At 34.6% G+C, this 27,750-nt stretch overlaps 1 protein-coding gene across 1 annotated transcript in view; it reads left to right on the top strand.

Moving 5' to 3' along the window:
* ZCCHC14 (zinc finger CCHC-type containing 14) overlaps positions 1-27,750 on the top strand; it is a 129,150-nt gene that overhangs the window by 56,849 nt on the left and 44,551 nt on the right. The window contains exon 3 of the mRNA XM_044663193.1: positions 21,082-21,155. Within this exon, the coding sequence (XP_044519128.1) occupies positions 21,082-21,155 (74 nt within the window). The remainder of the gene's footprint in view (positions 1-21,081; positions 21,156-27,750) is intronic.

A 27,750-nucleotide genomic window follows, 5' to 3' on the forward strand; every position in this document is an offset into this window, starting at 1 on the left:
GACAAGCTAACATAATAAAAATGACCATTCTACCCAAATTAATTTACTTATTTGGTGCCATACCTATCAAACTACCAAGAAGCTTTTTTACAGAATTAGAAAAAACTATAACAAAGTTCATTTAGAAGAACAAAAGATCAAGAATATCAAGGGAAATAATGGGGGGAAAAAACCATGAAGGAAGGTAGCCTAGTAGTACCAGATCTTAAACTGTACTGTAGTAAGAACATGAATCATGTAACCATGGAAAATTTTTCTAAAAAATTAAAAATTAAAAAAAAAAAAACCTGTACTATAAAGCAGTGGTCATCGAAACAATATGGTACTGGCTAAGAGACAGAAGGGAGGATCAGTGGAATAGACTTGGGGTAAGTGACATCAGCAAGACAGTGTATGATAAACCCAAAGAGCCAAGCTTTTGGGACAAAGATCCACTCTTTGACAAAAACTGCTGGGAAAATTGGAAAACAATATGGGAGAGATTAGGTTTAAATCAACATCTGACACCCTACACCAAGATAAATTCAGAATGGGTGAATGACTTGAATATAAAGAAGGAAACTTATAAGAGAAAAACTTCCTGAGAGACAGAATTGGCTCTTTAGAAAAAAAGGAGATATGAAAAATTCAATGAGGAAAAAAATGCTTTACAAAGTAGAAATGGCTAAATGCAAAAAGAGGCACAAAAGCTCACACAATAAAAATTAGAATTTTTCAAATGGAGGCTAATCACTCCATGAGACATAAAGAACAATCAAACAAAATAAAAGAAAATGTGAATCATCTCATGGGGGAAAAAACTGACCTGGAAAATAAATCCAGGAGGGATAATTTAAGAATTATTGTACTAACTACTATAATGATAAATTTCTTAGGAGTTACAAGTATCTTCCCATGTAAGACTGTAAATAGTTTTACATTATTGAATCTCTTACAGTTTCTCTTTCTTTTTTGCTTCTTTTTATTTTTATTTTTGAAAATCATATTTTCTATTCACCTCTGGTCTTATTAGGAAATTTTGGAAGTGTTCTAGCTCATTAAAAATCCCCTGAAGTATTATGCTCAGTTTTGCTAGGAAGTTGGCTCTCTATTGTAATCCTAGCTCCTTTGCCCTCAGGAAATCATATTCTAAACCCTCCAATCCTTACTATAGAAGCTAGAGGGTCAGAACTGCCACATCCTCCTCAGTGTGACCAGTACTGGCAGGTCCACTGCAGCTACCAGCAGCAGAGGCACCGCCGCCCCTTCTCCCCTCCTCCGCCCCCCCATGATTATTTTTGTAGCTCATACTTCAGATTGTTCTGTAAAATAAGTATATCTTTTTCTACAACCCCACCAATATTGAATTTCTTTCTGAAGGATTTCTTAAATCAGTTTTGCCCATTTGTTGAATTAAGGTGGTAACTCAAAGTTGTTTTCATTTACATCTTTTTTAGTGAAGGTAGGCATTTCCTCCAAGGGATTATTTCACCATTTGTGTTTTTTCCTATGAAAATTTCCTTTTCCTTACTTTGTATCTTAATCCATTATGGACTCCGACTTACCTTTGTGAATTTTTAACATTTAGTCAGATTTTTATTTGCTACCTTAGCTATAAATATTCTCTCAATCTGATTCCTTTTTCTTTTACTATTTTTGTTTTTTTATTTTAATATAGTGAAGAACAACTATCTTATTCCTAATAATTCTATTAGTTGAATAGAAAATGTGTCATTCTAAGCTACTCGGCAATACAATGAATTAGGACAATTATGAAAGACTTATGACAAAGAATGTTATCCACTTCCAGAGAAAGAACTGTTGGAGTTGACCATAGATAAAGCATGCCATTTTTCACATTAGCTTATTTATAGTTTTATTTTAGGGTTTTGATTTTATATGAGTATTCTCTTACAATAGTGAGCAATGTAGAAGTATGTTTTGCTTGGTGATACATGTATAGCCCAAATCCAGTTACCATCCCAGGGAGGGAGGGAGACAATTTGGCCCCTATAATTTGGGGAAACATATGTTGAAAATTATTATTACATGTAAATGGGAAAATAAAATATCTTTGAATTAAAGAAGAGTCATCTTTATAATTAAGATTAATCTATCATTCCATTTTATCCATTTTTTAGTTCTTTTAAATTTTTAATCATTCATATGATAAAAGGATACATTTTTAACCCTGTAACATTTAGGTATGTCTAATTTCTCTCCCCACCCTCCAGAATAGTATGGGGGGGGCACTTTTCATCCTTATATGGTCTCTGGCACCCAGCAGAGCTCTGCTGTCAAAGTATATCCTTACTGAGTATACTTGTTCAGTTGAAATGACCAGATCTTTTAGATATTATCAGCAAATAATCCTTTATTTAATTTGCATAAAGTAGGTATTTAATCTTTAATTTATTGAATGATAAAATTTTTAATAAACGATAAAAATTGGTTGTCATTTTGACATCAGAATAAGATTCTGTTTTGCATAGTGGATAAAAAATTGGCCAAGAAAAACTTGGGTACATTATACACCTCTTTCACATACTTACCATGTAACCCAGGGGAGATACTTAACCTTTCAGTTTGTGAGGCTACTCTCTTAAGATCATGAGTTGCTGAGATGGATTTTGACAGAGGAGAGGTATTTTGAGGAGATTTTTTGGAGGGGGTAGTTCCTGATAGTTCCATTCAATGGTAGTTCCCTTCAGTGGTCCAGGCACTATCTCCACTTATTTCAAAGGTATACCAATGAACAGATAAATAGATTTCCAGAATGTTGCCAATCTGCATGCTTTTTCTTTTTCGCAGTTTTTAGTTTGGGGGCAAACTTACCCAATAGTGATATGCCCTCCCAATTCTCATCAAAGGTCAGGAATTTTTATTGTTAACGAGTTCACAAAATTCCAGAGATAGAAACTATATTTGATAAAGAAGTCACTCTATAGCATTTCAAGTAAATAAGGACCCCAAAATTTTTTTTTAATTTCATCTTAGTTAAAATTTACAAGAGGTAAAGGTGCTCCAATAACTAAAGAAAGGTTCTAGCTTCTTTCTAGCTACATAATGTAGTCCATACAGATTTCAGACAGTCTTAAGTAAGCATTTATTAGGCACTATGTGCCAAGTACTTCTTACCTTCATGGAACCCATATTCTAATAGGAGGAACAAAGTGTAAAGTATAAATAGGCTAGGTACATAAAAAATAAATATAGAATAAATTAAAGTAATCTGAGAAGGCATTAGTGTCTAGGAGGACCAGGAAATATCTCCTGCATAAATCTTGAAGGAGGTCAAGAAAACCAAGAGGGTAGTGGTAGGGAGTACAGAAAGAGGAGATATGAAGTGTTATATTTTGAGGAATAGCAAGTAGGCCCTTATATCAGAATTGTAGTGCTTATATGGAGCCAAAATTGAGGTTTAAGAAGAATGGAAAGGTTGGGAGGAGCTAAGTCATAAAGAACTTTAAGAATCAGAGGACTTTTTAATTTGAGCCAAGAGATAATAGGGAACTCTTTGATTAGGAATGGAACGTGGTCAAACCTACATGTTATACTTGAGTAGAGTTAGAAGAGTCGTGAAGTGGGGAGATTGGTTAGAAATTTATTGCAGTAGTTGAAGCAAGAAAGGTGATATGGGCTTTGAGGTAAGCTAAGCTGTATGACTGTAGCCATGTGACTAGAAAGAAGAGGATGTGTGTGAGAAATGTTATAGAGATGGTTGTGCAGATATTTAGTCATCTCTCAGCTGTGAACCCATGAACTATAGCATTCCAGAGTCTTCTGTCCTCCGCTATCTCCTGAAATCTGTCCAAGCTCGTGTTCATTGCTTCCATGACACTCCCTATCCATCTCATCCTCCACCATCCCTTTCTCCTTTTGCCTTCAATCTTTCCCAACATCAAATTGAGAAAAGACCATTAGATTTGACTATTAAAAGATAAGTGGTTACTTTCAAGAGAGCAGTTTCAGTTCAATGATGAAGCTCCTGAATGGAAAGGAAGTAGAAATAAATTGTAGAGTTTTCTCAAGACATTTGCTAGAAAGGGAGGAGAGATATAGGATAATAGACATTTTTTCCCTTAGGAAAAAAAGTAATAAGTTGATTCCATTTACAGTCATTTCTTAATTATGGAATTGGACCTTAACAACATAGCTGATAATTCAAAATGTCAACCTAAGGATTATGTATGTTGGTTTTGGAATGAGTTTTATACTTTGATTTTATTGAATATGGATGCCCTAATTTTGTAATATAATTTAAAAAATAATAAAAGTCTAATTGTGCAGGCTATAATTTGGACTGCTATGCAGTTTACTCATCTTAAACTCACTCCCAAATTCCTTGAAATTTATTTCAAATGGTATTTCAGAGAAGATTCTGAGTCTTCTAAATCATTTCCATAATTTTCTACTTAAAAGTTTTCTTTTTGAACCTTGCCTTTGTTTGTACTAAGTAATTTTGCAAAATTATTTCATACTACTGGGTATATTTTATTTTTAATATCTAAAATACCCAGGTCAACCTTTAAGAAAGTATGACAAGGTCTCTCTGTCTAGAGAGCTGTCTCACATATTAAGAACAACTTATGGAGCAGTTAAGTGGCTCAGTGGATAGAGAACCAGGCCTCTCAATAGATCCTGGGTTCAAATTTGGCCTCAGACATTCAATATCTCTATGACCCTGGACAAGTTACTTAACCCCAGTTGTCTAGTCCTTGCTGTTCTTTTGCCCTGGAACCAATATTTAGTATTGATTCTAAAGTAGAAAGTACAGGTTTAAAATAAAAAGAATAATTTATTACCATTATAATAAGACACTCCTAAGATTAGATCAAAATCAATTTTATTCATTTCATTGTTTTCTATGAATCCTGGTATTTATTAGGAAATAACCTAAAGTTTTTTTCCTCCTAAAAACAAAAATTAAAAATCAGAATCAATATTTTGTTTTCTTCAAATTATAAAGGTTAAATATATCTTTTGCTTTTAAAGAGAACAGTAATGGGTAACCTTTCAATTACAGGAAATCAACTGTGACTAATAGGGCTAGATTGGTCCTAAAGGTGGGCATTTATTCTATTTTTTTGTTTCATCTAGATTCTAGATGGTTCCCAAACTTTTTTGGCCTACCGCCCCCTTTCCAGAAAAAAATATTACTTAGCACCCCCTGGAAATTATGAAACTATTTATTGAACTCAGAATAGAATGTAATACAAAAAAAGTGTGGCCATCACCACTCTCCTGAATCACTGCAGCACCCACCAGGGGGCAGTAGCACCCACTTTGGGATTCACTGATAGAAATATCCTTTTGATGTTTATCCCTTTTGGCCCAGAGAGTCCACTGTAAGACATATCCCAAGGAAGGAAAGAAAGAGGCTTTTGTATATAGCAAAGTAACTTATTAGAAACATTTTTGCACTTTTTGTGAGAGCAAATAACAGAAAACAATATAGATGGGTACTGGCTCAATAAATTGTGGTACATGAATGTAATGGGATGTCATTTTGTTGTAAGAAACAATGATCATACAGTACAAAGAATCATGTGAAATCTTACATGATCTGATGCAAAGTGAAGCGAACAGAGCCATGAAACAGTAATGACTACAATTTAAATGGAAAGAACAACCACAAAATATTTGAAAATGAACACAGAATTATCTTTGCGCCAAAGAAGAGTTACAAGAAGACATTTTATGCTACTGCACTCTCTCCCACTCCTTTGTAGAAATGTAATAAAAAATTATAATATATTGATCAGTCTTGCTGACATTTAAAAGAATTTCCCTTTTTTCTTTTTACTTTGCTCCAGTTTTTTAAATTCAAATATATTTTATTTTCCCAATTACATGTAATAACAATTTTTAACATACTTTTTCCGAAATTGTCTCCCTCCCCATATTGGAGGTTGTAAGCAATTCAATCTAGATTACACATGTATTATCATGCAAAACATACTTCCATATAGCTAATTGTTGTATAAAACTAAAACCAAAGTAAAACCGTAAGTAAACTTATGTGAAAGATAGTGTTCTTGGAATGACCTCCAAGAATTGATGCAGAGTGAAAGGAACAGAACCAGGAGAACATTGTACACAGAGACCAATACACTGTGGTAAAATAGAATGTAATGGACTTCTGTACTAGCAGCAATGCAATGATCCAGGACAATTCTGAGGGACTTATGGAAAAGAACACTGTTCACATTCAGAGGAAGAACTGCAGGAGTGGAAACACAGAAGAAAAACAACTGCTTGAACACATGGGTCAATGAGGACATGATTTGGGGTGTAGACACTGAATGATAACTCTAGTCCAACTGTCAATAATATGGAATTAGGTCTTGAACAATGATACATGTAAATCCCAGTGGAACTGTGTGTCGGCTAAGGGGGTTTGGGAGAGAGGGAAAGAACATGAAATAAGTAACTATGGGAAAATTTTTTCTAAAAAAATAAAATAAAAAATAGAAGTCAGGAGACTAAGCCATCAAGGGTCTAGGAGCTGGAATCTACAACAGTTTGCAAATAGCTCTAGTTCCCAGAAAGAGGGTTCGAACTTACTGTGACTGCTACTTAGCATTTGCCCCTACCAAATTACTTCCAAATAGTATATAGTAAATGAATAAAAGCACTTCCTTGCTTTAGGGCCCAGCATCTTGTGTTGGAACCACTCCACTAATAGGCTACGTCCTGGTCCCTACTTTGCATTGTGCTGACTTAGCACAATGCCTAGCACATAAGTTACTCAATAAATGTTTATGTATTGATTGCTAACAAACTGGGCTCAGCTATTTGCAAACCCTGGGGTGGATACCAGCTTCTAGAGCAGGGGTCGGCAATCTTTTTGGCCGTGAGAGCCATAAACGCCACATTTTTTAAAATGTAATTTTGCGAGAGCTGTACAGTGCTCACAGTGCGGCTCCTGTAATAGCGCCTAAAAAAAAGTTGACTTTATGGCTCCTGCAGAAAGAGCCATATCTGGCCCTCAAAAGAGCCATATATGGCTCGAGAGCCATATGTTGCCAACCCCTGTTCTAGACCTTTGATGGCTCGCTGTCCTGACCTCTAGAACTCACAGAAAGAAAAAAAAAAAAGATAGTGTGTTATATGCATCTGATTCTAACAGTTATTTCTCTAGATCAGTGGTTCCCAAACTTTTTTGGCCTACCGCCCCCTTTCCAGAAAAAATATTACTTAGCCCCCTGGAAATTAATTTTTTTTAATTTTAATAGCAATTAATAGGAAAGATAAATGCACCTGTGGCCATCACCGTCTCCCCTGGATCACTGCAGCACCCACTAGGGGTGGTGGCGCCCACTTTGGGAATCACTGTTCAAGATGGATAGCATTCTTTGTCATAAACCCTTCAGAATTGTCCCAGATCATTGTATTCCTAATAGTAGCAAGTCTTTCAAAGATGTTAATTACACAATATTGCTATTACTGTGTACAATGTTCTCCTGGTGCTGCTTATTTTGTTCTGCATCAGTTCACATAGATATTTTCAGCTTTTTCTGAAATCATCCTATTCATCTTTTCTGATGGCACAATAGTATTCTGTCACCAACATACATCACAAATTTGTTCAGCTGTTCTCCAATTGATGGACATTCAGTTTCCAATTCTTTGCCAACACAAAAAGAGTTGCTATAAATATTTTTGTACAAGTATGTCCTTTCTCCTTTTTTATGATCTTTGGTATTATAGGATCAAAGGGTATGCAGGGTTTTATAGCCCATTGGGCATCATTCCAAATTGCCTTTCAGAATGGTTGGATTAGTTCACAACTCTTTATTGTCTCTAATGAGAGACAGCTCATTTAGTTTGTTGAAGCAGACTTTCTAAAGTGAGAATGCCTGGCACTGCAAAGATAGTTAAGATCTTAGGATAGAGGTGAAGTTTTCCTAAGTCTTGCTTTTAGTGAAATGCAAGAAATTCTCAGGGCTAGCCAAACATCCAAATGGAGTAGATCATGGCTGTTGCTGTTCACCAAGTGGAACTAATTTTAGGCTATGGTATTCTAGTAGTGTGCCACACTGAGCCCTAACCTGTGTGTTGGTAACCCTTGTTACATCTTTAACAACCCATTCTTACAAAATAACTCTATTTGCCAACCAATAATAAAGAAGCATACCCAACACCATCCCCTTAAATAAGTTCTTGGCTATACTGTATTAAGAAAAATCACCTTCACAGTCAAAGATATCTTAGAAACAAAGTGAATAGGTTTCAGATAGGTTGAATGTAATGTTTTAGGCATGACTGTGTCCATAATGGTATCTTACTACACCTTTATAACCTGCAAGATAGATTGGAAGAACAGATTGAAGTTTTCCCAAAGTCATACCTTGTTGATTTCAGCAGTTAGCACTAGAACCCAAATTTTATTCTTTTTTTTTTTAACCTTTACCTTCTATCTTAGATTCAATACTAAGTATTGGTTCCAAGGCAGAAGAGTGGTAGGAAATTGGAGTTAAGTAATTTGCCCAGGGTCACACAGGTAGGAAGTGTGCAAGGTCAGATTTGAACCTAGGACCTCTTTTCACCAGGCCTGGCTCTCCATCCACTAAACCATCTAGCTGCCCACTCCAGTTCTTATTCCTAATGTTCTTTGCCTTATCTCTTTGCTCTAGTTTCTTTTGACTAGGGGGTCTCCTAACCCCCTTACTCCTAGTCTCCTTTCCTTCTACTCTCAAGAATACTACTTTGCTTACTTTATTGTGTGTTGATGAAATTATAAAAGAGGAAGTAGCATCAGTCAGACAGTTTACTGAGGATAACACTGACTTTTGTACTCTCTGAAGTATAATTCTATTAGGAGATATTTTTGGAAATTTCTGCTATACTTTTTGAACAGGATAAGAATAATAGCTGGAAAAAGAAAAAGAAGGAAGGACTTTTGCTCGATGCTACTAATTTTCCCTACTTCAGAAATTCAGATCTGTGAGTTTCAAATGAAAATGTAATATTTTGACACTGCCAAGTTCTGCTGACTGATTCACCTACCTATAATTTCACTCTCTTTTTTCACTTAATTTTTCTTTTTGATGCTATCCTATCCTCTTTAGCATCAGAGTTCTTTAATTATATATTAGCATCCAATCTCAAATTCACTTTTCCTAAAAGAAGAGTATGAAGGTGAAGAGTGGAATTGACCCATGTAATCTTAGGCCTCTGGATACCCTACTGAGAGAAGTAGATATATATAATATAGAGCTTCTCTTCATCTAATAGAATAACATTTAACTCTTGAAAGCTTTATTTCTATTGAGGTGGATTTTAGAACAGTATCATGCAATTTTCTTTGCAACTTCAAGGAGCTTCAAAATTCAGTCACTGACAGAGGAAGGCAACTTTGCCTACGTGCTAACATATGGCCATTTCAAGGCTTGATGATAATGCCTGGAAAGAACTATACTATGCCTAATACAAAGCCTTTCCTAATAATTTAGTACAAATCTGTTCCTGCAATAAAAAGACAAAAGAGACAGCTGGCTGTAAATTAAACTATGCCATTTTATTAAGCTCTAATACAAAGCACAATGCAGATTGGTCCGAAGATTTTGAAAAGGTCTCACAAACATTTAAGTCCTGCAGCATGAAAGCCTTTTTTCTTTGAAAACAGCTGAATAATATCCATCTGTTTTTCACATTTTCCTGTCCAGATATGAGTCACTTCCCACTTTGAGTCCAGATGGAGAAAGGAGGGAGAGGGTGTGTGTGTGTGTGTGTGTGTGTGTGTGTGTGTGTGTGTGTTTTCATAAAACCTGATATTATGGAGCCCTGGAACATGTAGGTAGACATGTGGTATTTTTGTGGCCAGTAAAAATGCTGACTACATCATTCTCTTTGGCTTCTATGTGTTCTGTTTAAGAAAGCTCAGGGATATAGATGAGAATAATTGTATTGTGGTTAGGGGTTTTCTGAGGGCTGATTTTGAAAAACATAAAAGTTACTTAGTGTTTACTGACAGAATTAATCTAAAGAAGTAAAACAGAACATTGAGTAATTTCACTGAATGGAACTGCAGATGTATTCACCCTATAAAACAGAATTTTAAGTTTTGATTTTAGGATCCTTAAAAGTACACACTAACTGATATAACTTCAGTGAACAGGAGGTAGAGGGTAGAATTATATCTTGAAGTTAGTGAGGTGTTACGATCCCTCTAATGTGTGTATATGTACACCAAGCTTAAAGGATAAAAAGTTAGTATATAGAGCTGCCCTTTTTTTCTCTCCCCATAAAACTTTCCTCTTATCTCTTAAATTCCAAATATTTTTTCACATATAATTCATGATTGTTACCATATGAATAAATTATTAAGGGATCATTACCTAATACCTTGTAAGCAACATTCATAAACTATATTTAATTGGAAAAGAACTTAAAACCATATTTACTTGTTACACTTTATGAAATTAATTTCTCTCCAAGTGAACTTACTTTTTATTGAGGGAAAAAAACACTGAGCTGGGGGTATAAAAACCTAGGTTCTAGTCCCTGCTCTCTCACTAATGGCTTTAGTCATCACACTAACTAGCTGTGTGAACTTTGTCCAATTATTTTATCTGTCTAAGTCTGTGTCTTCAGCTTTAAAACAGAGATGGACCTCCATGAACTAAGAACGAACCCATCCAACTCTTAACATTCTGTGAATCTACAAATTTTGAAATTATTGTGTTGGATTGCTATTTAAAACACTATTTAAACTTCTGAAATAAGTTTATGCATTTTTGTATTGGTTAAACTGTGGGTTGAAATACAAATGCTTCAAAGGTTGTAATATGTTTTAGCATTGGTTTTTTGGAATCCTGGTTGGTCATAATAATAAAGAGAATATACAATAGTTCTCCATCATATTTATATAACATAACTTGTTCATTTTATTCCCCAATTCATATTCTTTGCCACTTCAAAAAGAACCTTAAGTATTTTTGTACGTCTTTAGAATATATTTTTCTTAGGATTACTCCCTCTCTTAATCTACCCTCTCTCTAATTCTTCTTCCTCCCTTTTCTTTTCCTCCTATTTCTCTGATGAGTGAAATGTTTTTCATGCCCACTCTGTACTGTATTATGTCTTTCTATCTTTTGACCAATTCAGAGAAGAGTGAAGTTCAAATGTCAGCCACTTCCTTCTCATTCCCTTAACCTTGACTCTATAAATATCTATTTGTGCATACTGATTTTTAAGATAATTTCTCCTTCTTAGTCCCTCTCCCTAGGACCCACCCGTGTATTCTTTTCCCTTCTTCATTCTTAAGATCATCAAGACATAAAACCACTCCCAGACTTTCTCTAATTAGACTCCCTCTGTGACCTCTGATGATGTTAGGGATCAGAGGGGACACATATATCATTTCTCTATTTTTGATTAAATAAGTTTATCCTTTAGAAGTTCTTTGTCATTGTTAACACAAGTTTTCCTTTCCATGTTTCTCCTTCCTCCTGTGTTTGAACTTAAAAGTTGCTCCATACCTCCAGTCTTTTCATTGGGAATGCACGGGTGGCTTCTATTTCATTCAAGATCCATTTTTTCCCTTTCTGTAGTTTTGCTGTGTGTTATCTTTTTTAAATAAACATTTTATTTTTATCTATTACAAAAAACAAATTTCCACATATGTTTTCCAATATTATATGATCCAAATTATCTACCTCCCTCTCTTCTTACCCATCTCTCAGAGCTGACTAGCAATTCAATCCAAGTTATACATGTATTATCATGCAAAACATTTTCATATTGTTCATTTTTATAAGAGAAAAATCATATAAAACCAAAAATACCAAACAAAAATCCAATTAAACTTAAATGGAAAATTGCATTGTTTGATCTTTCTTCTGACTCCCAACAGTTCTTTCTGTGGAGGTGGATAGTATTGTCATTAAGTTCCTCAGAATTGTCCTGGATCATTGCATTGCTGAGAGTAGCTAAGTCTTATTAGTTGATCATTCCACAAAATTGCTGTTACTATGTACAATGTTCTCCTGGTTCTGTTTATTTCACTCTGCATTAGTTTGTGTGGGTTTTTCCAGCTCTTTTTAAAATCATCCTGTTGATTTCTGTGTAAGTCATTCTTGATCATGAACTTATATATTTTGCCTTCTAGAAGATCTTATTCTAGGTACTCCATCTTTTGTAGTGGTAGCTGCCAAATCATGAGTCATCTTGATTGTGGTTTCTCGGTCCTTGAATTCTTTCTTTCTGCCAGCCAGCAGTATTTTTTCTTTGATCTGGCAGCTCTGAACATTGGCAATGATACCTTGGAGTTTACATTTTGAGTTTTTTTTCTGTTTCTACTTTGCCTTGTTTCCAAAAGATCTGGTTAGTTTTAAGATTTCTTAAAATATGTCTAAGCTTTTGTTGTCACTGTTGTTATAGCATATCCAATAGATTTCTCCTTAGTCTTTTCCACGTGAGTTTTTTTAATACTATGAATGCCTTATTTTGTTTCTGCCTTTTAACCTTGTTTTCATATTTTTTGTTACCTTATGAAGTCTGACTTCTACTTTGGTCCATTATAATTTTCAGGGACTTTGTCACTTGGACAAGGTTTTTTACTTCTCGTGCCAAGCTGTAGTTCTTTGCTCATACCATTTCTTTTCCCATTTTTTTCCTCAAGTACATTCATTTAATTTATAAAAACCTTTTTTTTTAACTCTTGCTTCATCTCTTCCAGTAATTCTAGATGAATTTGTTTCCTAGCTGTATTTGCCACCAAGGCATTGCTTATAGAATTTTTGGAGTTATTGTTCTCTTTGTGTCTGGAGTGCCCCTGTCACCATAATAGTTCATTATGGCAGGATCATTTTTCTATTTGACCATTTCTATAGTTTAATTCCTGATTTTGGATTTGGTGTTAGGGCTCGGCCCAGTAAGACTTATGGAGGAAAGGTCTAGGCTGGTCCTGTTGTTTTCTTGGCGATATGAGTGTTGTGTTATTCTAGGATCTCAGCGATAGTCTGGAGATTTGCAAGCATTCAGTGCTAAGTGGGATCTGAACAAAAATAGATACTTCTGAACTCAGTCTCATCAACCAGGTGGAAAGCCCTGTTGGTTCAAAATGGCAGAATTGTAGACTCCCTTTTGGTATGGGTCTAAGCCACACATATGCTACTGCTGCTGCCTTCTGAATATCCTTTCTCAGTTAACTATCTGGGGCCTTCCTACTTGAGGGTGCAAGTGTGCAGGTCCCCTTTCTCTGTCCACTCTGGATCTGTGACCCTGGACTAGGTTGTAGATGACAAAGCTGCTATTTGATACTTTTTGCTGTTGTAGTGCCCTAGTATGTCTGGCATATCCTTTTGCCTTGGCACACAGCCTCTCCCAGTGTCTACAGATACTACCTTCCTCTTCTGCTCTAGAGACATGACTCACTGACTTTTTCTAGATTTCCCCATCAGGTTCTGTGCTATTTATTTTAAAAAGCCTAACTTGCCATATTAAATCTTCATTGATCATACCCTTAATACATATGTAGATTATTTTTATGATAATTTTATAGAGATAGGAAAGTAGGCATATAGGTCAGATAGGGCTAAATTTTCTTAGTTGTCTTTTTTAGACAATATGATAATTGTGATTTTTTTTCAAAGCATTTAATATTCTCCTGTCTTTCAGATATTTTGAGACTCTTTCATCCAGGGGCTGGCAACGTATGGCTCTCGAGCCATATCTGACTCTTTTGAGGACCAGATATGGCTCTTTCTGCAGGAGCCATAAAGTCAATTTTTTTTCAGGCGCTGTTACAGGAGCCGCACTGTGAGCACTGTACGGCTCTCATGAAATTACATTTTAAAAAATGTGGCGTTTATGGCTCTCACTGCCAAAAAGGTTGCCAACCCCTGCTCTTATCTCGTGATGCCTACAGCATAAAACTTCTTGCTCTAGTTCAGCTACTGTTCTCTCAGTTTTCCTTACACCTGTTTCTGCTTTCCCATTCATTATATTGGGAGCTCTGATGAGAGGGAACCAACTATGGCTTTGTTTTGCCTGTGCTGCCCAGGGGGAGGCAGTCCAGGGCATTGCAGGGAAGATCGCCCTGCCCCCTGTCTAGTGATCTCTTAACTCTACTGCTACATTTTTCTGGCTATCATTCTATCCTATGACTCAATTCACCCAATGATTTCCTTCATATAGTCCTGACCTCAGGTTCAAATTGTCTGCAAGAGATGAGGTCGAGTGGTAAATTTCCTTCACACAAGTCCAAATGTGGTAAGTCTATTAGCATAAATGGAGAAAAAATTTTGAGGAGGAAAGTTTTATCTTTTCCTCCTTCCATTTCTGTCTTCAAATGTCCTAGATCTCTATTGATTAAGTAGGGTCTTTTGTAAAGCCTTCTACAAACTTTTTATCTCTACCACTTTTTGCAGTTTTATGAGGCAGCATTATATGTCTTCACCCAAGTGACTTTTTTTTTTAAACCCTTAACTTCTGTGTATTGACTTATAGGTGGAAGAGTGGTGAGGGTAGGCAATGGGGGTCAAGTGACTTGCCCAGGGTCACACAGCTGGGAAGTGTCCGAGGCTGGATTTGAACCTAGGACCTCCCGTCTCTAGGCCTGGCTCTCAACCCAAGTGACTTTTAATGGATAGAAATCACTGAGCCTGACAAAGACTTGAATTCAGATCTGATCTTAGACATGTAATTGACTTTCACCCTGGGCAAGTCATTTAACCCTGGTCTGCCTCAGTTTCCTCAGTAGTAAATTAGAGATGATAAATAGCACTTATTGTAGGGTTGTTACAAGAATCATTGAGATAATATTTCTAAATGTTTCACACAGTCCCTTTTAGATGTAGGCTCCTAGTAATAAATGCTTGTTTTCTTCCCCACCTAAAATTTCACAATGCAAATTTGTCTTCAAAACTGCTATTAACCTTATCTTCCATATGTTTCTGCTTGACAAGAAGATCAAATGGCTGAGACAGTTTCTAAATTCTTTGATGCCTAACTCTTGCTATTGATTTACATTGATCAAAGTACTTTAGGGAATTGTGATAGTCTTGGTCAGTATCTGTTCTTTTGTCCATTTATTAGTATTAGATAAAAGAACACTAAGATTATGAGGTTTCACACTATCAATAAAAGTCATCAAAAAGATTCATTTGGGGTTAAAAAATCACAAATACAATTAAAAAATGTATCAGTGTTTGATAAGCCCATAAATATGAATTACTTATGAGAAATCCTTTTTCAAAAAGAACTTCTGGGAAAACTGGAAAGCAGTTTGGTAGAAATTAAGTTGAGAAGAAAATCTTAATACCACATACCACATTAAGCTCAGAATGAATCTTTGATCTGAATCTAAAAGGTCATACCATTTATTTTCACTTGGAAGAGAATAAGAGGAAAGTGTCTTTCATAACTGGAGACTTCTTAACCAAACGAGGAGGAAAAGAGATCGAAAAGAAAAAGTAGACAATTTTAATTATGTGAAAGGTTTTTTTTAATTTAACACAAAATTAATGAAGATAAAAAATTGCAGGTGCAGAGAGGGGAAGGGATCTTTCCATCATATAGCACCAATAAGCCTAATAAACAAGATGGAGGGAATTATCTTTTTACCAGTTTGTGTTAATATATACCATATACCATATAATACACATATATATTCAACAGGAACCATTTCCCAACAGCTAAATGATTGGGGGATATGAACAATTTTCAAAGGGGGAGAATTGAAGATTCTAAATGACCATTTGAAAGTACATTCTAAATCATTAAAATAACTAAGATTTTGTTTCCCGACCTGCAAATAGGGAAAGATCACCAAATGGTAACAATCAGGTATTTGAGAACCATGCTTCAGAACATTAATATTTTACTCTGAATCGTTCCAGCTATTTAGAATATTATTTTGTAATTGCACAAGCAAAGTGCCTAAACTATTCATTCCTCATGATCTAGTGATCCCACTACTCATCCTACACCTTAGGGAAGTCAAAGACAGAAACAGATCCAATATCTGCTAAAATATCCATGACAGGATTCTTGTGATAAAGAACTGGAAACAAAATTGATGCCTCTCATTTGGGGGTTGGGACTAGCTGAAAACCCTAGAGTACTTGACTATCATTGTGGAATAAAAAATTGGAAATATTAATTCAAAGAATCATGGGGCAGATGTGTATGAGCCAATACAGAGAAATAAATACAACTAAAAGAAGAATATATAAAGTGTAAATGAAAAGATTACCAAAAAGATGTAGTACGCCAATGAAAAGTCCCAGATGAAAACCAATAAAGTCCCAGAACAAAAAGTGAAGCATTTCTAAAGCCAGAAATGTAGGGGACTATTAGAACAGAATGTATGTGTTGTTAGATGTTGTCATTGTATTAGATCATCTGCTGGGAAAATTAGAAAACAGTATGAGAAAAATTAGGTTTAGCTCAGCATCTTACAACCCTATACCAAGATAAATTCAAAATGAGTAAATAACTTAAATATAAAGCGTAAAATCATAAATGAACTAGGTGAACATAAAATAGTATACCTGTCAGATCTGTGGAAAAGGAAGGAATTTAAGACCAAGCAAGAGAAAGAGAACATTGCAAAATGTAAAATGAATGACTTTGATTATATCAAATTAAAAGGTTTTTGTACAAACAAAACCAATGTAACCAAAATTTGAAGGAAAGCAACAAACTGGGAGAACATTTTATAACAAAAATCTCTGACAAAGGTTTAATTTCCTGAACATATAAGGGACTAAGTCAAATTTACAAAAAAAAATCAAGCCATTCCCCAGTCGACAAATGGTCAAGGGAGATGTATAGGTAGTTTTCACATGATGGAATAAAAACTAACAATAAGCACATGAAAAAGTGTTCTAAATCCCTCCTGATTAGAAAAATGCAAATTAAAACAACTCTGAGGCATCACCTCACACCTAGCATTTTGGCCAATATGACAGTAAAGGAAAATAATAAATGTTGGAAGGGATATGGCAAAATTGGGACATGAATACACTTCTGATGGAGTTGTGAATTGGTCCAACCATTCTGGAGGGCAATTTGGAACTATGCCCAAAGGGCTTTAAAAGAATGCCTTCCCATGTATCATTGATCAAGACCTAATTCCCTATCATTGATAGTTGGACTAGAGTTAACATTTAGTGTCTAAATCCCCAATAATATCCCCAATAGCCCATGTGTTCAAGCAGTTGTTTTTCTTCTGCGTTTCTCCTCAAAAACCCAGTGGAATTGTGTATCGGCTAAGTGGGGTTAGTGGGAATTGGGGGAGAGGGAAAGAACATAAAATATGTAACTAGGAGAAAATAATTCAAAATTTTTAAAAATTACCAAAAAAAAAAAAAGAAGAAGAAGAACGCCTTCCCTTTGAGCCAGCCATACCACTGGCTGGGTTTGTACCCCAAAGAGATAATAAAGGAAAAGACTTGTATAAAAATATTTATAGCTGCGCCCTGTGGTGGCAAAAAATTGAAAAACAAGGGGATGTCTATTGATTGGGGAATGGCTGAACAAGTTGTGGAATCTGTTGGTGATGCGATACTGTTGTGCTAAAAGGAATATGAACTGGAGGAATTCCATGTGAACTGGAAGGACCTCCAGGAATTGATGCAGAGCGAAAGAGCAGAACCAGGAGAACATTGTACAGAGAGACAGACTGATAACAGTATGGGTACAGTCAAATGTAATAGACTTGGGGGCAGCTGGGTAGCTCAGTGGATTGAGAGCCAGGCCTAGAGACGGGAGGTCCTAGGTTCAAGTCCGGCCTCAGACACTTCCCAGCTGTGTGACCCTGGGCAAGTCACTTGACCCCCATTGCCTACCCTTGCCACTCACCTATAAAGTCAATACACAGAAGTTAAGGGTTTAAAAAATTTAAAAAAAAATGTAATAGACTTTTCTACTAGCAGCAATGCAAATGACCCAGGACAATCCAGAAGAACTTGAGAGAAAGAACTGTGGGGGTAGAAACAGAGAAGAAAAACATACAATTGATCACGTGGTTTGATGGGGATATGATTGGGATTTGGGCATTAAAAGATCACTCTATTGCAGATATGAATAATATGGAAATAGGTTTTGAACAATGATGCATGTATAACCCAATGGAATTGTTTATCAGCTCTGGGAGGTGAGAGGGAAGAGGGCTGGGAAAAATCATGAATCATATAACCATGGGGAAATGCTATTAATTAATTTAGGAGTATAAGACAGTATCCAAAAAATAAAAACAAAAGGTTTGCCAGCACTTCCCTAGACTGTATGATTCTTATTACCCTGTGCTTTACCATCACTACAAAAGGGGGTCACACAGAAAAGTCCAAGGGCCATTTAGTATTTTTCTTTGTTTCATGAGTTGCCATGACTAAAATGTTTGAACCAAGTGGCCAGCCTACTAGCAATAAGTCTCTTCATACTTGTCCAGTCTAGTCTACAGAAGCATACTCAAAACTTTTCTAGTATGTTGGAACACAGCATGGGTTCTTGGTAGCTAGCCTTCAGTGGCATAGACTTTGGAAGATTTTGTACTCAGAAATGAAAGCATCCCGATAGTTATCAAAGTCTCTATAGATATGTGTTTTTATTCTAGCAGAAGTGACATTCAAGGGATGGACTTGTCTATTAATTTTTATCTGGAATTATTGATATCTCTATTCAGAACAAATAATTTTGTTATGTGGTATATTAGGTATGAATTTACTAATTTATAAAATCATCATTACTTCTACTTCATTATCAACAGTTAAACAAAACAGTTTTCCCCCTAAATTTAGCAGTGTTTATTAAGGTTTTACTCATTATATAACTTTTTCTTTTACTGGCTGATGAAGTAAAGCAATTGTTTGGTTTTGACAATGTCTAGATTTAATACTAAGTGTTAATGTCACATTTTTAAAAATTACCTTAATTTCCACACATGCAGTAATTGATAAATACTTGTTAAATATCTAATATATGCCAAGCATTATGCCAAGAATTCATCATTTCAGTAACACTAACCTTCTTACTGTTCTTCATATGAAACATTCTTATCTTTTGACACCCTGCCTTTTCATTTTATGTATAAAAGAAAAATACTGGGCAAAGAACTCCTGAGCAAAATCTGACTTTATTGTGAAAGCTGCAGTCACAAAGTCACAGTCTACAGACATACCCAACATCATTTGAGATCTTGAACTTTTTAGCTGAAACGTATTCATGCTTTATACAAAAGAGGTAGCTTACACAAATTCTCTTTATAAAGAGGTCAGCCAAACTGTACCTTCCTTCCCCTGGAGGTTTGGTGTTCATCTATCTTCTAACCTGGAGATAGGGTATCCAAGTCTTTTCTGGTCCTGTATAAAGGTGATATAAAGACAGCCAAGGTAGTTGTATGAGCTAACTGTAGCTAAATGAGATATCACTAACCCACAGTCTCAAAAACATCTGGATATATTCCAGGACACTAAAGACATGTGCTAACTCCCCTTGGCAAGGATATTTTGTAAGGTACTGAAGAGAATTTTTATTGTTTTACTCACACTGTGATTATGATTTTCATACAGTTACTCAATCAACTAATAATTAAGACTATCCCTTGCTATTAAATCTATAGTTACAACTTATTACTAAAATGCTAAATATCTATTGGGATTACATAGAGAGGACATAAGGCTATAAACACACATAAAATAGTGAATATAAACTGATTGAAGTTGCATAATTATCCTTTTCACATGCTCAGAGGGAGTTCTCCCTTCTTTCCTCTGCCTCTTCACTTCCCTTTAAGAATCAGCTCAAATTCTACATTTTACAAGAGACCTTTCCTGGTGGAGGCTTTCCCTTTTTTTCTTCTGAGATTACTTCAGACTTACATTATATGTATTTTTTTTTTGGACAAAAAATCTTTAAATGTTGTCTCTCATTAGAATATGGGCTGCATGAGAGGAAGGACTATATTTTTACCTTTGTTTGAATCTCCAATGCTTAGTACAGTGCTTGGCACATAGTACATAGTTAACATTTAATAAATGATTGTTGACTAACTGCTAGTTCCTGGAGATATGACAAAAATAGCATAATTCTTGCACCTTAGGAGTTTCTCTAAGGGGAAAAAACATGCAGATATGAATATATACTAAATAAATTCAAATTACTACAAGATAGTTTAGGTGAAAAGAGATCCCTATCAGAGAAGACTTCATTGAGCAGATAGGGCTTGAGCTGAGTCTTGAAGGAATTAAAAGATTCTTTGAGATTAAGATAAGGAGAGGGGTGTACATTCACATGGGGGTGAGAGGATGGGAAGGATAACCAATACAAAGGTATACAACTAAGAGGTTGAGTCCCATATATGAGAAACATCAAGAAAGCCAGTTTAGTTTAGCTGGACCATAGAGTATAGAAAGGGTAGGAATGAATGATAAGTAGAGTGCATGCTAGGGAGGAACCATATTGTTTGTATGACAAAAGTACATTTTCTACAGAAACTAGAAATGCAGTGGCCAAGGCCCTCAAGGAACAACTATAGCAAATACCTTCTAGAAGTACTTTTGCAACATTATGTTTCTATTATGTTTAGGAAAGGTGATATGAGTAAGTTGTTTCATTTGTATGTGCTTATTGACAAATTGCCTTTTTAAAATTATAGCTTTTGCTTCCTTTCATTACAAATGCAATATTTTTAAAATCTCAGCTTGGCTTTTCACAAATAGCATCTTATCCTTGTCACTGCTGCTTTCAATGAAGATGACATTATCACTGTCACAGTTCTAGACCATCTTTAACCTGGATTTTCACAAGTTAAGCAGTTCTGAATTGATGGTTTTTAAATTCATACTTAAGTTTTCTGTTTCTTAATTCAAAGTTTCTACTTACTGTCTTCTTTGTTTTTGTTTTCATTCTTATTCCCACTCATTATTATTGCTTCTCCATATTTTCTGATACTTGGTATTTTACCTGTCTTTCACTCTCCACTTAGAGTCCTTGATTCTAAAAAAACATTTTTCAGAAGTTATAGAACAATGGGTGCCCCTAAGTAACTTATTGATTACTATTTTAGTGTTCTTTTGAAAGTTGCTGAGTGAAGTATTTAGTAAAATTATTGTGCAAAAGTTTAATTTCAGGATTTCTTTTTCTTTGCAGTGAGTGTTGAAAAGATAGAACTGAAGGGATTATCACATAAGAAAAATGAAAGAAATGTTGAATGTTCCTTTGAGGTAAGGTTTTAAATTTTCCTTTGTTCAAAAAGCTTATGGAAAGTATTTTGGGGATTTCATAAATAACAATGCAACAATTTTATTTTATTATGTATCTCTTGGGGCCTCCCACTTTTTGGGCCCTGATTTAACTGCCTTGATTTCTAATTATTATTTATGGATCAGAATCCTTTCCAAACCATAATTCCCATTGGTATATTTTACTTTATATCAGTCAGTAGGATGACACACTTTGATCAAAACAAAAGCATTTTAATTTAATGACAATGTAAATAAAATCACTATAGAATATCTTCTACTCAATTATAGACCTTCCTCAGTAAGCTTTGAACTTACTTCCCCACAATTACATGAATACTCAGTTGGAATAATAGACTTCTTTATAGGGATTATGTGAGACATCCATAGTTGGAGAGGATGTGAAGAGATGTCTATGGGGAGCCAACCTACACATCTGATCTGGCAAAGCTGCCGGTATTTTCTTCTAACGTCATCTTCCCTTTGCCTGATCAGCTCTACACTTGAGCATTGCTCTATACTTATTCTTCTCTGGGCATTGCTCTCTATTTTAATAGGTTGCCAACTCTGGACATTTTTAGGATCACCTAATACTCTGAAATAACTTTCACGAGAGAAGCTATAACTACAGCTCTTTTGTCAACTTTTGTAACCACTCCAGAATCCAGAAGACATTATACAATGTCTTCTTTCCTTCCTTCCCCAGAATACCTCCCCCAATACATATACACCATTCTTGGTAAGCCTTTTTCCTAAAAGAGGAGAGGCTATAGTTCTCTCTTTGGTAGAGATAGTACAATTTATAGTCACCTATTGATTGTTTTTCAACGACTCAGAAGGAAAGAATAGTAAATATTAGAGATTATAATTTCTTTGGGTCTTCATCTTCTCCTTGCCTGTGTCTCTAGCAAAAAAAAAAAAAAGTGAACATCAGTAACTACTGATTTTGTTAATTCAAAAAAATCTTTGAGGATGTTTCAGCCCATGTTGAGAAGTTTGATGAAAATATGAGAATAGATTTAGGTAAATTTGTCTAGATGTAAAACTTTTCTATAGTACACCAAATCATCTGTCACATTCATTGAAAGTAGTTCTAGAGCAAAGTTTTGAGTTTTCAACAAATGAGACATGAGATACTAACCTTGTACTTCCATGTACTTTTTAAGAAGGTCAGCAAATTAGCAAAAATGATAAAAGATGGTAATGTCAGTGTTGTAGGGACTAGAGAAAGACAATACCACTAATGTACTCTTGGTGGAGCTATGAATCTAGCCATTCTGGAAAGCAATATAAATTGTCCTATAAAAAATTATGGAAATGTCTGTACACTGATTTCACTACTAAGCACCTTTCCTAAAAAGGTAAAAGCCAAAAAGTTTCCATATAACCAAAATGTTTATAAAGTAGCATTTTTTTGTGGTAACAAAAAACTGAAAATAAAGTAGATTCCCATTAATTGGTAGCTAGCTAGCTAAGCAAATTGTAGGGTATTAATATAATGAAACATTATTATATAAGAAATAGCACATATGAAAATTTCAGAGAAGAATAGTATTGCTTACTTGGAACTGATGGAGAGTGAAATAGGCAGCCTAGATAAGAGATATACACCTTAACTAAAACCATGTAAATGGAAAGAAAAGAAAAAGGAGGAAACAAAATTCTATGTAATTATATTTACTAAACTTAGCCACAGAGAATAGTTGCAGAGGTCTATGGGTATGGAATATTACATATATTTATAGATACTATTGATGTATTTTATTCAACTGTTTTTTTTTTCTTTTAAAATTTTTGTTCTTTTGAATGACTTACTAAATAGGGGGTTGGGAGTGATATATATTCAGAAGCTAAGAAGATATTAAAAACAATAAAAATAGGACTTTAAAAGGTTTTGTGTTCACATGGTAAAGTTTCATCTTATTTGGAAAACTTCCATTGAATATTATCTTCCCCAACAATGCCAGATAAATGAACCATTGCTATATGAAATAAAATTGGTAATCATAATTTTTGGTTTAGGGAAATCCAACTTAACCAGCCCTATGGAAATTGAATTTATGAATTATATTTGTTAAATCATTCTAAATAATTGAAAAGGATATAACCACTGTATTTAAAGAGGCACAGTATATTCAATATAGAGTTGGCCTTGGAATCAGAAAGATTCACACATACTATTTGTGAGAAGCTAGACAAGTTACTTGACCTGACCCCTGCTTCCATTAACCAGGAACCTCTTTTCATTTGAGATTCATACTATTCATATCTACTGCCAATCAAAGTGCTGGAAGCTGTTGTCTACAAACCTCCAGGTCTTTCTTGGAGACTTCTTCCTTCCTCAATGAGTTTTTCCCCTCCAAATTCTGCTCTCACACTAAGAGACTTCAATGTATATATTGATTCTCAAACATCCCAACTATGCAGTTTGTCAACCTTTTTACCTCCCATGAGCTACTCCTAAAGTTAGCATACCCTGGATCTTGTCATCATCTACAAATTTACCATGTTCATCATGTTCAAGAATTCTGAAACTGATCTGACCACAAACTTATTGGCTTTTCATCTTTCCCTCTGCCTTGTCATATAACAGCTGTGAAGTTTATCAAGATACCCCATGTTTATAAAGTCACAGAAGTACTGTGACTTTTTAAAGATTATATAGTTAGAATTAGAACTCTTGGTTCCAACAGTTATAGTTGGTTTTATGACCTAGATATGTCTACTTAGAGTATTGCCAGAGAATCTAGATATATTTACTGACATTTCGAATGTTATAAATGTCTACATACCAGGTATAAAGCTGATAATGTAGCTTGGGAAGGAAAATAATAATTATCTTTTATATGTGTGTGTATTTATTTTTTTATTCTTTTAGTTCCAAGTTGTCTTCCTCCCTTCCAAACCTGCATTAGAGAAAGCTAACATTTGGTACAGATATTTAGGTGGACATATTATATATAGCAAAAAAAAAAAATATTGTTTGAAGAATAACTGTGAATATCCACCTCCAAAGAAAGAACTGACAAATAGAAACGTGCAAAAGACATAGAGTATATATGTGTGTGTGTGTGTGTGTGTAATTCCCTTTGATTTAACTATACCACTACTGGTTTGTACCCCAAAGAAATAATAATGAAAAATGTTTGTACAAAAATATTTATAACTGCACTTTTTGTGGTGGCAAAAAAATTGGAAAATGAGAGGGTCCCCTCTCTATTACAAATATGAACAATATGGAAATAGATTTTGAGCAATAATACATGTATAACCCAGTGGAATTGCCTGTCAGCTCCAGGAGGGAAGAGTGGAGGGAGAGAACTTGAATCTTGTAAACATGAGAAAATATTCTAAATTAATAAAAAAAATTTTAAAAGAAAAAAATATTTTAAAATACACCTTTTTTGTCAAGTGATACCTTTATTGTGGGGAGTGGAGGGAAGAAGATTATCTGAAACTTTAATGTAACAAATAAAAAACAAATATAATTTTCAAAAGGAAAAGAATGTATTGGTGGAATCATATTTACATATATTAGTTCTTTCTCCAGAAGTAGATAATATTTTCTTTCATAAGTTCTTCAGAGTTGATTTTAATGTTCATATTACTCAGAATAACTCAGTCATTTAGAGTTATTCTTCAAACGGTATTGCTTTTATTGTATACAATGTTCTCTTGGTTCTACTTGTTTCATGCAAGTCTTTCCATGTTTTTCTAAAATCAACCTGCTTTTGTCATTCTTACAGCACAGTAGTATTCCATCACAATCATATACTCTAACTTACTCAGACATTCCCCAGTTGATGGGCATCTTCTTATTTCCAGTTCTTTGCCACCACAAGACAAGCTATTATAATTATTTTAGTACATTAGATTCTTTCCCTTTTTCCCTAATCACCTTGGGAAAAAAATCTAATAGTGCTTTTACTAGATCAAAAAATATATAGAGTTGTGTAATTCTTTGAGCATAATTCCAAATTGTTCTCCAAAGAGGTTGGATCAGTTCACAATTCCACCAACAATATGTTAATTTCCTAGTTTTTCTTTATCCTTTCCAAAGTTTGCCATTTTCTCCTGCTATCATTTTAGTCAATCTAATAAATATGAGTTGGTACCTTTTACAAAGTTGTTTTAATCCGTATTTCTCTAATAAATCATAATTTAGAGCATTGAATTGTTCAATTGAATGGGTGAATAAAGGATAATGGGCCTCTATTCTGAGATTGCTGTCACTTTGAAGCTTTTTCCCTAGCCACCTATTCTAAGTTTTAAAGATCATAGGTACATAGATTTAGAACATTAAGGAATGGAGGATTTGTTGATAGAAAGCATTTTGTTGTATAAGTTATCTGAGTTTAGTTCAACACAATATATGTGCCACAGCTAAATATGCTCTTAATTCACTTTGCTTTTGGAAAGTAGATGGATTCTAAGAAGACAAAAAAATTCCATTATATTAAGGTAAAATAAAAATGTATCCTTTTTTTTAATCACTGAGATGAGAAAGCATTAGAAAGTGGACCCATTCATGAATCAGTAAATATAAAACATTTGCATGAACACTCAGTGCTTTTGTCCCAATCTAAAGTTCTAAAGTAACTCTTTGCTATTATTAGCAAATATAAATAATAGTAGAATTATTTATATATAATTTATATAATTATTCATATACATATAATATAAATCTTTATATGTTATATTATATGTAATATATTAATATATTATAGCTATTATATATTTATATGATATAGTATGTTATATATTGTTGTATAACATTATTATATTATTATATATTTATTTTCTATGTTATATTATTATATTTATATATGTTTATATGTATATATAATATAAATATTAGTAGAATATTTCGAATTTAAAATGTTATTATGAATAATGCCAAGAGGCACCATTTTAGAATGCATTAAGAGACAACTTCACAGTCAGCAAGATCTGGGTTCAAGGCCTCCACTGATATGTACCATGGACAAGTCACTTAATATCTCAGAGCCAAAGGCAACTCTATAAGACTTAGTTGCATGTCTGCCATCTCTTCATTGGTATGAGAAATTTCCTCACTCAGAGTACCTTATACTAATGAAATCATAGGTATGGTCCAAAAAACAAAAGCCTTTGTAGAACGGTACTATGACAACCAAAGATTACATATATTAGCTACATCATGTAAGGAGTTTGACATAAATAATGAAGATACTTAATAAAACCATGTGTCTGCTTATCCCCAGAAGTCTTTCTGGCAGTGTCAAACATAGTCACAGCTAACACATTTCTGAATAGCATTTGCTTTTTACTAAGCCCAATGGATTTGTCTTCTTAGGAGAGTCAGTGCTTAGTCCTCACCCAGATAGTATGAAAAATAAGACCCCCATTTACAAGAAAGACAAATAGCAACTGCTAAAAATAGAGGTAGAGCCATGAAATACTGCACAATAGTTCGGAGTCATTTAGGAGAGGAAAAAATATCCCTTTATACCTAAGTGGCCCCCTAAAAAAACAGAATTTTATTGAAAGGGTCCTTAGAGGCATAAGCACAAAGAGAAATGAATGGGATCTCTGATGTAAGATGGAAATGAACCACCCTTGGAAATGGCGAGTTCCCTTCCTTGGAGGTCTTCAAGAAGATGTCAGGTGACCACTTGTCAGTTATGTTATAATGGAAATTCTCTTATATATATGGGTTCTATTAGATGGTCACTGAGGACCTTTCTAAATGTTGTTATTCAATATCATCTAGTCTGGACCCTCTCATTTTACATTTGAGAAAACTGAGGGCCCAGAGAGGTTAAGTGATTTGTCTTAAGTCATACAAAGACTTAGGTAAGAACCTAAGTCTTCTGACTCCAAGGCTTATTCCATTGCTCCTTGCTTCCATCCAGGTCAAACAACCTAAAAAAGACACCAGACCAGACAAGTATTCATCCAGACCTTACTTGAAGAACTCCAGTGAGGGAATCCCAGCTATTTCCTGAGGCAGTCTATTCCAGCCTTAAATAGCTCTCATTGTTAGGAAGCTCTTCCTTAAATCGGGCCTAAATTTGCCAATGAGCAGTTCTTGAATCAAACAGAATAAATCTAATTCGCCTTCTGAGACAGTCTTTCAAGCACTTAAAGATAACAATTATGTGTCTCCTAAGTCTTCTCTTCTTTGGGCTAACCATCCCCAGTTCCTTCAGTCTTCAGAAAGCATGAATTTAAGGCCTTTAGAACCATGGTGGTTGCCATCCTTCAAATATTCTCCAGCATATGATTTTCCTTTCTAAAATGTGATGGCAAATATGGTTCTGACAAGAGCAAATTACAGACAGCCTATATCTTCTCTATTTATGGATACCATACTTCTTTTAGTATAGATCAAGATTGTTTATTAACTTGTTGACTTAGCCTTATCAGTTATCCTATCACATTGCTGGCTCAAATAAGTTTGCAGTCCACTAAAGCCTCAGAACTTTAAAAAATAAATTTATACTTTTTCAATTCTTTGCTATCAGTTTCCAAGATACCTATCCCACATCCTAGAACCCTCCCTTGTAAAGAAGTTTAATGAAGCAAAACAAATACA

This window comes from Gracilinanus agilis, chromosome 2 (assembly GCF_016433145.1).
Source record: "Gracilinanus agilis isolate LMUSP501 chromosome 2, AgileGrace, whole genome shotgun sequence".
Taxonomy (NCBI): Eukaryota; Metazoa; Chordata; class Mammalia; order Didelphimorphia; family Didelphidae; genus Gracilinanus; species Gracilinanus agilis.